Source organism: Zophobas morio, unplaced genomic scaffold, assembly GCF_036711695.1.
Source record: "Zophobas morio isolate AGI-343-1 ecotype UQ-CSIRO unplaced genomic scaffold, CSIRO_AGI_Zmor_V1 ptg000002l, whole genome shotgun sequence".
Classification (NCBI taxonomy): Eukaryota; Metazoa; Arthropoda; class Insecta; order Coleoptera; family Tenebrionidae; genus Zophobas; species Zophobas morio.
The window spans coordinates 5,889,158-5,900,521 of record NW_026972107.1 but is presented as its reverse complement, the minus strand read 5'-3'; the positions used below and the strand labels follow the sequence as shown (position 1 = coordinate 5,900,521).

At 38.5% G+C, this 11,364-nt stretch overlaps 3 protein-coding genes across 18 annotated transcripts in view; all 3 read right to left on the bottom strand.

Annotated features, from left to right (window-relative positions):
• Window positions 1-1,493, bottom strand: part of LOC135125741 (CD151 antigen-like) — a 30,803-nt gene extending 29,310 nt beyond the window's left edge. For 2 of the 3 annotated variants that reach the window (XM_064051403.1, XM_064051417.1), the window contains exon 1: window positions 1,280-1,493. The gene's annotated coding sequence lies outside the window, so the exon portion shown is untranslated. Of the gene's footprint in view, window positions 1-921; window positions 960-1,279 lie in introns of those variants that run through there. The other variant, XM_064051410.1, reaches the window with a different exon arrangement.
• An 85-nt stretch (window positions 1,494-1,578) lies between these two features.
• On the bottom strand, window positions 1,579-3,051 carry LOC135143964 (skin secretory protein xP2-like). Its single transcript, XM_064076221.1, has 3 exons — window positions 2,724-3,051; window positions 1,929-2,306; window positions 1,579-1,701 (listed from the first exon to the last, which is right to left on the bottom strand). Exons 1-3 carry the CDS (start codon window positions 3,049-3,051, stop codon window positions 1,691-1,693), a joined length of 717 nt encoding a protein of 238 aa, XP_063932291.1. The 3' UTR covers window positions 1,579-1,690.
• Window positions 3,052-4,106: 1,055 nt separating this feature from the next.
• On the bottom strand, window positions 4,107-9,663 carry Wupa (wings up A). 14 transcript variants are annotated; one of them, XM_064051339.1, is made up of 9 exons: window positions 9,573-9,663; window positions 9,283-9,316; window positions 8,527-8,544; window positions 8,295-8,423; window positions 8,119-8,242; window positions 7,101-7,201; window positions 5,393-5,436; window positions 5,196-5,337; window positions 4,107-4,333 (listed from the first exon to the last, which is right to left on the bottom strand). In XM_064051339.1, exons 2-9 carry the CDS (start codon window positions 9,295-9,297, stop codon window positions 4,274-4,276), a joined length of 633 nt encoding a protein of 210 aa, XP_063907409.1. In that variant the 5' UTR covers window positions 9,298-9,316; window positions 9,573-9,663; the 3' UTR covers window positions 4,107-4,273. The 14 variants fall into 14 exon arrangements, with proteins under 14 accessions (XP_063907409.1, XP_063907402.1, XP_063907398.1 ...); XM_064051332.1 differs by lacking the exon at window positions 7,101-7,201 and adding an exon at window positions 6,660-6,760; XM_064051328.1 differs by lacking the exon at window positions 7,101-7,201 and adding an exon at window positions 7,908-8,008 and having other exon boundaries at window positions 9,573-9,661.
• Window positions 9,664-11,364: the final 1,701 nt, after the last annotated feature.

Here is an 11,364-nt window from a genome sequence, read left to right as displayed (position 1 = left end):
TGACGTAATTACTTAAATTTATAGTAGTTTGGCTTAGCACTAGAGATAAATCGTGCAAGATCAAATTCTCCTAATGCACTTTACATTTAAGTAGCAGGTATTGGCCACATGCAATGCATTTTACTTAATAAAAAGATAACGTCACACGAAGTCGTGCTAAAAATGTAATATTTGAAAAACTTGATAATAAAAAAAATATATATAGTGTGCTAAAGTTCTTTTTGTTTACTTTTAGAGTAGCTAATAGTTGTTTAATAAGTGATTCTATTTTAGTTTCTAATCTCTAAAAAGCACTTGTTAGATAAGACTTACTTATACCACATTTATTTTTTATCACACGATATAACTTTTATCAGTCATTTAGAAAATTATAAATCCGACCATAAATTAGCTGTTGATATTAAGCAAGTGCTACTACATCGACCCGGTTTTGTGACTGACAATGTTCACCTATTCACAGTAGGGAAGAATTTCTTAGCTAAATATTAGAACTACCATTGCTCAAACAACATGACAGACGGTTTAGAAATGTCACTCTGCAAACAATACCACTAACGTTACATTTTTCTTTCTCACACTGTGTGATGTAATAATGACGATAATATTTATTTAGATAATTTTCTTGTTAACGACTTTCTTCATTTTGGGTGTTTTATCTATTTAATTTTCTCACACGGTATGAGGAAAGAATACTGATAATGTTTCTTTAAATATTTCACCTATTGCGCATTTCCTTCCTCCTTTTTTTGTTTTATTCACCTACTTTAAGGAAACAATGTGTTGGATAGCGTGGTTTTTGCACTGACACTGGAAGCTAGAATTTTATTCGTAAGCTTGTAATTGATTTATGCGGTAATCGTACGTTTTAAGCGAGTTCGTGATATAAAAAAATGTGTAGTTCAAGGGTAAAGTCACACTTACTTGAAACAGATGGAGAAATTTTACCACAAATACTAAGTATACATATTTAAGTACGTCACAATTGACCTTAAGTTTTATCTTTGATAATTGATAACCCTTGTTAAATCGAGTCTACAATGCAGTGAGGTACTCTATTTAACGTGTATAACAAATATGCTAAAAACCGTGTTACGTACTTTACATAAAACTACGAAGGTACGTTGCCTCGGTATAAATTTGAATTTTCTATGCATCATTTAACCTTGATGGAATAAAATACCAAGTAAGACACCTAATTGTTACCTCACCAGATAGTCACTCAATTTGCCATTTATTTCAAGCCAAATGAAAGAATTAATTAAACATTTTTAATACTCACTCAAGCCAGTGGCGTTTTTTTAAACTTTGAAAAACACTTTGTTTCCCATTGTCACAATTCTTTCCAAATAAGAAAATTATGGTAATTTTGCTACCCACGATGTTTCTTTCAGCCGACGAACAACACAAATATTTCACTATTGCTTGTCAGTCGCGCACTGACGGAGGAACGGATTAAATTTCTAACATACGCGTGCTCTCGCGTCACGTGACTGTTAGTTGATGGGTAGGACCAACCGCAACAATGGGCTTTTATTTACGACCATGGTTCTAGCGCTTCCGTCAACAAAAACACCAGCGTGGTAAAAATAATATATTTAAAGCTATTCTACAACAAAAGAAAAATGAAAATCAGTAGACAGTAAGCAAATGGAACAAACAAGCGAACAACCGGAGCTTGGCAGGATAATCTTCAGGCTGCAGCTGGAAAAATTGACACAGTTTCAGTTATCGACGGCAACAATGTCAATGATAAGATTACAGCAATAAAACAATTATCGACGGTAATCACTGTTATCTTCTAAAAAATATTGAGCATGAAGTGACATGAAAATTCGACTCCAACAATGTTGGCACCTTCGAATCCATTCGTAAAAGAATGAAGAAAAAAAAATCAAGTATTACCTAATTTGGTGTCTAGGATTTTGTACCTTCTATGGCCACAGGAGCCGCTGGTTCAGCTGGTGGCACCTCCACGACAGGCTCAGCTGCAGGGGCCGCAGGAGCTTCAGAGGGTGCAGGAGCTGCAGGAGCTTCCGCCGGTGCTTCAGCAGGAGCGGCTGCAGCCGGTGCAGGTTCAGCAGGTGGAGCTGCAGCTGCTTCTGGTGCCGGGGCAGCGTCTGTGGTTGCAGGAGCTTCAGCACCTTCGGCAGCAGGGGCTGCGGGTTCAGCAGGAGCACCCTCGGCGGCGGGAGCTGCAGGTGCAGCGTCGCCGCTAGGAGGAGCCGCAGCTTCGCCTTCAGCTGCTGGTTGAGCAGGAGGTGCTTCACCCTCTGTTGCAGCTACGGCAGCTTCAGCTGGTGCTTCACCTGCTGCAACAAATTCATCGTCACTACCCCGTCACACCACAACCTCCCATGACGATGGTACAGTGCTTAATGACGTGATCGATCATGAAGCACTTACCACTCTGCTTTAGTTTATCCAAGAGCTCCTCGAAGCTCAACTGACGCTCTTCGGGGTTATCGGTTAAATCTACAACTTTATATTTTAGCGAGTTTTTAATGTACAAAACCACACCCTCTCCGCTATTTTTACGGTTCTCAACTAGGGAGTAATTGGGGATAGAAACACCTTCTTTGTTGTCAGTGGGGGCTAAGACAGTTTCGGGTAAAGCTACTATGTCATAATTTTCGTTAATAACAAGCTGTTTAAAGGTTTCGAAGCCTGAAATAACCAGCAACATCATTGTTGAGGTGATTTTAGGTCAAATGGGTGGTACTTACCGCTGGCGGGTTCTTCTGGCTTCGGGGGTTCAGAGGGAGCGCCCTCCACGGGTGGGGCTCCTTCCGTCGGAGGGGCTCCCTCCGTGGGCGGGGCTCCGTCAACGGGTGCTGCTGGCTCGGCGGGGGCACCTTCTGCAGGTGGTGCTCCTTCTACCGGTTGCGCTGTTTCAGCAGGAGGTACAGTTTCGCCAGCTTCGGGGGTTGGTGCGCCTTCGGATGGAGGTGGGGCTTCACCTGGAGGGGCTGCACCTTCCGTGGGGGCTCCCTCGGGTGGAGCCTGCTCTGGAGGCGGTGCCTCTGCCTCACCTTCCTGAAAATTGTTTTTCATTTTTACTTGTCAGCGAAATGTTTTGGACTTTTTTAAGTGACGAAGTCTTCAAGTATTATGTTTCTTTTCTTTTATTTATTTATTTATTTTATTTATATTTCATTGTGTTCTTACCTTGATATAAACTTCCATAAAATAAAACTGTAGTTCATATCTCGCTTTCAGCGTAGATATTTAAGTAAAATAAAAACTAATTTTAATAACATATTAACTGAAAAGTCAAACTATGTAGTAAATGAAATGAATGTGGCTATGATTTTTTAAAAATATTTCTATTAATTAAAACGCATGAAAAAAGCACAACTGTCATTATTAGTCAACATAAATCAATTCTGTCGAAACGTCGTATGTATTGTTAATTGTTAGCTATAAAAAATTTATGTATAAATCATTAGAGATAGTATTCAGTCCTTTCGAATGATTTTATAACTCAGCTAGTGTCTCGTTAAAAAAAAAATCATGGGCTAAACTACAGTTTCGTAAAAAATAAAACGGGAGAGTACTTACCAATAAATTACGACTTTCTTTTACACAATAGATGTTTGATTATACTGTGCTCATGATACACGTGACATTTACCTGCCACTGCCGCCGTCGTATTCAAAATAAAAAATGAATCTTAGGTGATCTGAACTGATTTTTAATTTAAAAACTCCCTTATTCTTTATGAGTGTCTATTGATGGAGTTATTTTCAGTATATTACTCTTCTACTACTACTATTACGCGGAAAAAAAATAGAGATCTGAATTTTTGCAAAATTATCATTTTTCTTTAAAGAAAAAATATATACTTGACCAAACTACTAATTTCAAAAAACTACACAAATAAAAGTTCATAGTTGTTAACTCGCTATGGAGTTAACTGTATGTATAAATTTGCAAAATATGAGTGAAAAATGAATATACAAAAGAAAAAAATCATAATTGTAGTAGGTAATTAAAAAACAAAAAAAAAACAAAAATAAAAAGGACAAATTATATCAAAACAAAAATTATATAAAATAAACACAAACAAAAAATGACGAAAAAAGGTCGTTCACAACACAACACATCCATCTTGAAGATTTTTTTAATAACGTACTTTACAAATACAGGAGTAGTGACAATACAGAGGTGCGTGCAGGTAATACACCCTTATAAAATACATAATAGAGATATCCATTAGATAAAATATAATCTGATACTGGTAACCCTGACAAGTGGGAAAAAGGGGTAAGGGTGTTCATGCTTCGGCTTCCTGTACCTTCTTCTCTTCTCCTTTCTTGGACCAATCTGGTTTTTTCTGGAAATTCGAAACGAAAAATTAATATCAGAGCAGACAAGCTCGAAAAAAAAAACAGCAAATATTACAATAAATGCAGGGTACTGAAAAAATCTAATAAAAAAATAAAACCATCAAAAATATCGTTCACCACATCTATTTGGGTTTGTGTAAGAGCTATAGTGCTGCAATAAAAAATATAAAAAATGGAATTGCGGAGCTACAGTGCTGTGGACTTAACTGAGCTTTACCTTAGCAGCTGCATCAGCTTTTGAAGCATTCTGAAAAGTTATTAAAGCAATTTAGCGACATCTGAACGTGAAATATAAATTCACAACAATACAGCAAATATTAAAAGCAACGAAATTTAGCAAAGCTAATGGCTCACCTTTCTGATCATTTTCCGTTTAAAAAGAAAAAGCTTTCAAAAACATTGCACAAAAAATTAGTTCTATTACAAAAAAGTAGGGTATTAAAAAAGCCCCCGAGAAGAAAAAAAAATGAAAAAAGAGGCGAGAAAAAGATAATAATTGCAGAAGTGTGTTGTGTATATTTTATTAACAATTCAAGTGTCTGTTGAAATAAATATCGTTATGACATGGTAAAAATGTTGACGCCTTAATTTACTTCCCCTTCTGCCACTCGGCTTTTTCAGATTTCTTGGGCTGCGAAAAACAAATTTATATTCTAGCACGTTGAAGACTCTGTGAAGTGGGCAGGACTTACGCCGTAAATCGTGGCCACTTTTTGCTAGTGCAAGTCTTTATTTAATTGTGTTTTTAGTGTTTTTACATTTCTTTGAAAAATTAAATAAAGACCGCTTAGTATAAATTATATTTTCTGTCAACGACTTTTATTCGAGAAAGAAATTTTTTGATCTTACCTCTTTATCTTCTTCTTCAAGTGTGAATTCCTTCTTCTTGACAACTTTGAGTTGGTTCCTGAAGTTGAATTCAGCTGCCTTCTTCTGCAATTTGGCGAACTTGTTCTCGTATTTGGAAACTTTCTTTAGTGTTGGTTTGACGCTGCGGGAAAAATTTTTGCCAAGTGTTTTGTCAGTCGTGACGATGTTTTACTTACAATTTGCCTCTAAGGTCGTTAACTTGGCTGTTCAGGTCGGCGATCTGAGAATGGCGAAAAATTAGAATTGTGACAAAGAGCCCTTACGTAAATCAATGTTGTTCTTTCGATTGATGGATCGTAACAGGAACAACATCGCACAACAGCAAACTTTAGTAGGCGGTGCAGTTACAAAGAGCTCACACCAAGAAGAAATAAAGAAGCGAAAACTTTGCGAAAAACGACATGTAGGTTAGTAACTAAAGGAAAATTAGGCAAGAGTGAAAAGCTAGGCTAGATACCAAGACGACTAGACAATGAAGGGTCAAAATAGCAAAATATGGGGGTTCCGCCTGTAACTATCAACAAAACAAATCTACTACAAAAAATTATACACAATATACAGCCATGAGAAATATCAAAATACAAAATCATTTCTCAGAAAAGTGACTGGGGGAGGTAGGGAAACGTAACTTCGTTGCAAAATCGTCGCTTCTGTAATAAAAACATGACAAAAGTGTAAAAAGAGAAGTTACGGTGACTCCGGAGATGATGGGATCTTGACTATATGAAACTGGTCATACTCAGGGTTTCCGAAAGCTCTAGCTACTAAATGTTCAGACCACCACGTCCGTGCTGTCCTGAACAGTACCTAATATTATTCACAAGTTAAATGAATTAACCGATCCTGAAACGCCTGAAGGACTGGCAAAAAAGGATCGAGCATGGCACTTCGAATTCCTGTAAACTGGTAGGTTCCGATTCCTTCCTGTCACGAAACTGGCGATTTGGAACGTAAAAAACAACACGGTCAAAAATCGACAAAGCATGAAGAGCCATGCCGTTCGAGGAAAAAATTGCCAGGTTGTTAAAAAGCAACGTCGTTTGAAAAACTGAGGGTGAGGTGAAAGCCTTGGTTGTTTCAGGACCAGCAGATGTTACAGATTTGTTTGGAACAAATTTGCAACATGGAGTTACTGAGTATATACAAATGTATGAAATCTGTTGATGAGAGCAGCCCTGGGTGTCTTCGTATTAGTGGGGTTAGTTAAAACTGTGGTGTTACGCAGGAGAGGAACATACGGCTTAACACTTCATGTACTTCAACTTAGTATACAACGGATGTCAAGTATTATAATTGGTTTATTATACCACAGGACTGACTGTGCGTTTTGACGAATTTTGAACACTGAAGTCAAGATCGAGTGTTTAAAATTGATCAAAATCGATGATGATAGAAATATCGTTGTATGTATGATGTGAAGCGTAAAACAGTGTTTGTCGGTACCTCCCAGTCTCGCTTTCGGACTTCGCGTTCCAAATCCCACTTCTGTTCCTCGCAAATGTACATGCGGTCATAATAGTCTTTCACTATCTTCTTAAGCTGGCCTAGAATCGGAAACGGAACCAGCAGTCAGCAAAAGTACACAACCGCTGAGAGCCCATGTGCATGATTCAGAACCGTTCGGAATTATGCACCAGGGAAAAGGTGTGTCGTGTGTAATATGGGAACGGTATGGAATGGTTGATGGTCGGGAACGGTGATTCTCCAAGTCAACATAGGAGAACACAAACAGTAGTCCTAAGTACATAGCTCGGCAAAATATATACATTGCGTAAAATAGCAACCAGCCTAAAAAATCTGAGAATTTTTGAAGCTGGTGTCGCCCAGAATGCCATTCTTCGGTTACTAAAAATCACAAGGCCTGTGTATCGTGTATAGTTGTACCTCAACAGCTTTATGTCTTTCGATTAGTTCCAAGTCATATTTATCCCCCTCAAGTCCCGAAATTCTTTGGTGATAGCTTTGACAAATAGTTTGAAGTTCAGCTAGAAGAAATAACACAGTTATCACAACAAAGGACCAGGTTCCGGAGCACATTTTTCTGCGTGTGACGATTCCGACGATACCTCGAGGAGTACGGGATCACAGAAAGGGAAAGCAAAGCAAAAATTGTTGAGAAAAAGTAGTGTCGATATTGTGTATTTTTTCAAAATGCAAAAACTGATGTCTAGTTGTTTCGTCTCGGCTCCGAAAACTATTACTGTGCAGAAGCTCTACAGTGTGTGAGTGTTATGATCTCTCTACGCATCGCATGTGCAGTACAACATTTCCTCCAAGTGCCCAGTCTACCTGAAAATCTCTGACTTCCACCTCCTTTTCAAGATCATATTTCTGATTCTCTAGATCTGCTATACGTTTATGATAGTTCTGGCAGACTTGTTTAGTAGTTCCTAGAATGTATAACGTGCGTGGGACAAACGTGTTAAATCAGCAAGGAACGGTTGAACCAACGTAATTGGATCGACCCTCCTTCCCATGTCTGTATTGTGGGTGTCTATGCGTACAAAATACAAATATAGCGTAGAAGGGGACAGTACTTAAAACAGACGTACACTGTCATATACGTACATAAAAACCAAAAATAGCTCACTGCATTCGTTCGTCCCGGAGCAAAAAGCAAAAATCTTAACGAATTACAGTTTAGAACATGCATATAGAGTAACAATACCGTCTGTATGCAATTATTCTAACCTCGATGTCTTTCATTCTAGCGATATATTCCAAATCGTATTTATCTGCTTCCAAGGCGTAGACTTTGTCATAATAACCTTTGCAGGTACTTTGCAAATCATCTAAATAAAACACATATTACGTTCACGCTGACCCTAAACGCTACCATAGACTTCAAAAACGTGTTGTCTTATAGTAACGTCTCATACACAGTACAAACTTAGCTTCCTACCTTCGTTTGCATCATCGATGAGTTTGGGTTTACCGCAACGTTCCTCAATGATGCGTCTCCTCTCGGCAGCTTTGCGTTCTTGTTCTTTCTTCAACTCCTCAGCGGCTTTCTTTCTCAACAGCAACTACTCAAGACACAGTTACTAATCTGAATCTTCCAATTTTCGTAATACTCACCCTAAGCTTCTTCTTTCTCTCAGGGGTCATGAAACCTTTCTTCGCCTTCTTGGCCTTGGAGGCCTCTTCCATGCGGGCCCTGACCTCAGCGCGCTTGCGCTCGATCTCCGCCTGTTTCCTCTTCTTTTCCTGCTCATAAACCACGTCAGTATACTTACCCCTGGTATACAAAGTAGCATTTTCATGCTATTTTGTATACACTTGTGACCCGGAATCTTCTCGGGCTACATGCCTCCTCGAGCTTTTTTCTCTGCAAAAGAGACAACGCAAGATTAGAAGGGTGAAAGTGGAAGAACGCCACATAAAGAAGTACTTTATATGACGTGTTTTCGTGGTTAAGGGGTGCAAAAATTTCAAAAATTGTGCTTTAGTAATTTCTGCGTAAAAAAAAGAGATAACGCAGAATTAAGATTAAACATGTGCGACAAGATTAGATTTTTTTGTGCTTTTTTTTCAAAAACGAATTGTGTCTAGTTATTCACAATGAAACAAAAATAATAAAAATTAGAATTGTGGTGGTTGAAGATTGGTGTCGGTTAGTCACATTTAACAATCACCAACTTACTCAGCTCCTGGATCTACTAGTACTATGTACTACTATACTAGATAGCGGGAAAAACTAGAAGAATCTACACGAAGACTTACTACTCACTAATTTTAGGGGTGTTTTTTGTTTGTATACTTTGGATACAAAATATTTTGGGGAACTACTTGTGTCTGATATATTTTTTGTTCTACTTGTATGTAGATTTGTGTCTAGAGTGTCTACCTATACTTTAAAAGCAAAGTCTAGTCTACTCGTTGTCGATTTGAGTAGATCACATTAGTGTCACACTTTCTGCATGCAAGATATTTACCTGCTTTTGCTAGCATAGCAGATTCTACCCTCATACTGTACACCCCAAGTAGACGAAGTACATGAAAAAAGAAACCCCAGTTAATAAAAAAAACCCAATTATTAACCCCTTCATCGTCCTACTCACCTAACCTCATCGTCCGCCATGGTGAAGGGTTGTGTTGTTCTGCAAAAAACCCAAATTAGTAATAAAAACCCAATCTATGACCCAACCGTTTCATAACAATCCGTCGATCTATTTTTGGCTCGGGTTGAAAATAACCGACACAGACACACCGCCAAATTTGGCATCCGCCACTTCCACATTTCTCCAGTTACACACTCAAAATAGAACACTCTCTCGGACGCAGAAAACGAACATTGTAAACACCTCGAAGCCACTTGATGGGCCCCCAAGGGTCGGTTATATAACAGGTACGTACCTTTGTTACGATACGAGGAACAGTGAGCAGCCAACAAGAGTTTCGTGTGCTGACTGTTGGATTTGTTCCTTCGGGACTCTCTAGCCGGATGGGAGGCCCCCCACCCGTTGTTGGCGCCCCTCTTCGTGCACCATTTAGGTAGCTTCCACTACCTCGCCACCAAAATAGACTTGGGGTATTCGATACCTCTGTGGCGAATGTGCAGAAAACGAGATTTTCGGGGCGAACCATTTTCGAAATGAATTAGGGACTTTCGAAAAGAATCGGGAGGCGAAAGGGAAATGCGGGTTTATGGCTGGGACATTGTTGGCGTCGTTGGCAGGTGCTTCGGACCAAAAATAGAGCGTTTCCTATGATAGAAATAAACTGCGGTGATGAGCAATTGCTTGTTTGGGTTGATGGGTTTAACGTCAATATTAACTGCGAAGGAGGTTTTAGGGAAATCAAGATTTAAATGAATCGGATCGGTTGGTTTGTTTATAGAATGGACGAAAATAGCCGGAAGAGTGGGTTGGCAAGGATTTTTATTTATTATTTTCTGAAAGTTAACTCTATTTGTATAGAATGAAAGAAGAGCAAAATCATTCTTTGATTCGATAATCGTGCGAAATGAAAACCCGCATTCTTGTAGGTGTGCCAAACATATTTTTAAAATTTTATTTCCGGCAGATGTCATGACGTACGTAAAAGTATCATTTTTTCAAAAATGAGACGAGACAACTATTTTCAGATCTAAGTCGTTGTATTTTTTTCATTGAACGTAGGTTGCAATTATTGTCATAATCCATTTCTTATACAAGTAGTAGTTTTGAAGTAATTTTGGCCACAATCAAAATGAGACATCCTGTATATCTGACAAACACTGCAAATTACGATTTTCCTTCAGTAAAAGCTCCTTCGGTCTAGTTTAAACCAAAAATAATTTTATCTAGTTGCTAAAAATGAATGTTATTATTTTAGAATTCTGTTCTTTACTTGCCAAAATAGTTCAAGTGTTTAAACCACCAAGTGGGTATTGATTATTATTAGGACTGTGTATTTTCGAGCTTGCAGACTTCGTCGCGAGATGGCGCTTCATTTCTTGAAATTTCCTGAAACAGATCCTGCTTTTACCGCCTCCTGCTGAACTGCCAGTGGCGCCTTGTATGACCTTATAAGTGGAAAATCGCAGAACTAGAGCTTTGTTTACAGTGGTTGAATGACCGCACACATAAACAAAATGCACGAAGGAATAAAATACAATTAAAAATTTTCAGATATACCCCCAAACCCGAATCAACTAATTTTTGTAAAAACTTGTACTATTTCGAAGCGAATGCACTTTGTAATCCTGTTAACTAATTAGCACATAGCATTCTTCCCTCTTTATTTACCAAGGAAACTAATTCAGCTTAAGCCAACTGAAAACATCAATAATATAATATTCGTGGGGGGCTCTATTTTAGACCCGCAAGACCCGGATGCTTTCATAAATTGCTTGAATAAATGTAAGTTCATTGAGTATTTTCAGGCATATTTACAGTGCAGATAGCTAGAAATAGCTGACCTATATAACCTTAGAGCCGTGACTGGGCTATGACGTCATAGTCGTTGTCATGCCAACAGGTTAGCGGCAGCATTTAGATTGACACCTTTGGCTCATGCATCAAATAGAAGAAAATCAAATTTTCTATTAATTTCGGGTCGGAAGTGGAATGTTGTTCCTGGAAAGATCTAAACGAAATTCTGGAGAGAACTGGAAACGGTGCAAGGGTCAAGTGGTGACGTCAGAGGCTTTATGGATACACCGTCT

Excerpts from the sequence above, each read along its gene's own strand:
- LOC135143964 (XM_064076221.1), bottom strand. The coding sequence starts at position 3,051 with ATGAAAAACAATTTTCAGGAAGGTGAGGCAGAGGCACCGCCTCCAGAG. Across the intron at positions 2,307-2,723 it reads GCCAGAAGAACCCGCCAGCG|GTGAAGCACCAGCTGAAGCT; the intron begins GTAAGTACCACC and ends TTGTTGCAGCAG.
- Wupa (XM_064051339.1), bottom strand. Across the intron at positions 8,243-8,294 it reads AGAGAAAGAAGAAGCTTAGG|TTGCTGTTGAGAAAGAAAGC; the intron begins GTGAGTATTACG and ends TGTCTTGAGTAG. Across the intron at positions 5,437-7,100 it reads AAAGACATAAAGCTGTTGAG|ATCGCCGACCTGAACAGCCA; the intron begins GTACAACTATAC and ends CGCCATTCTCAG.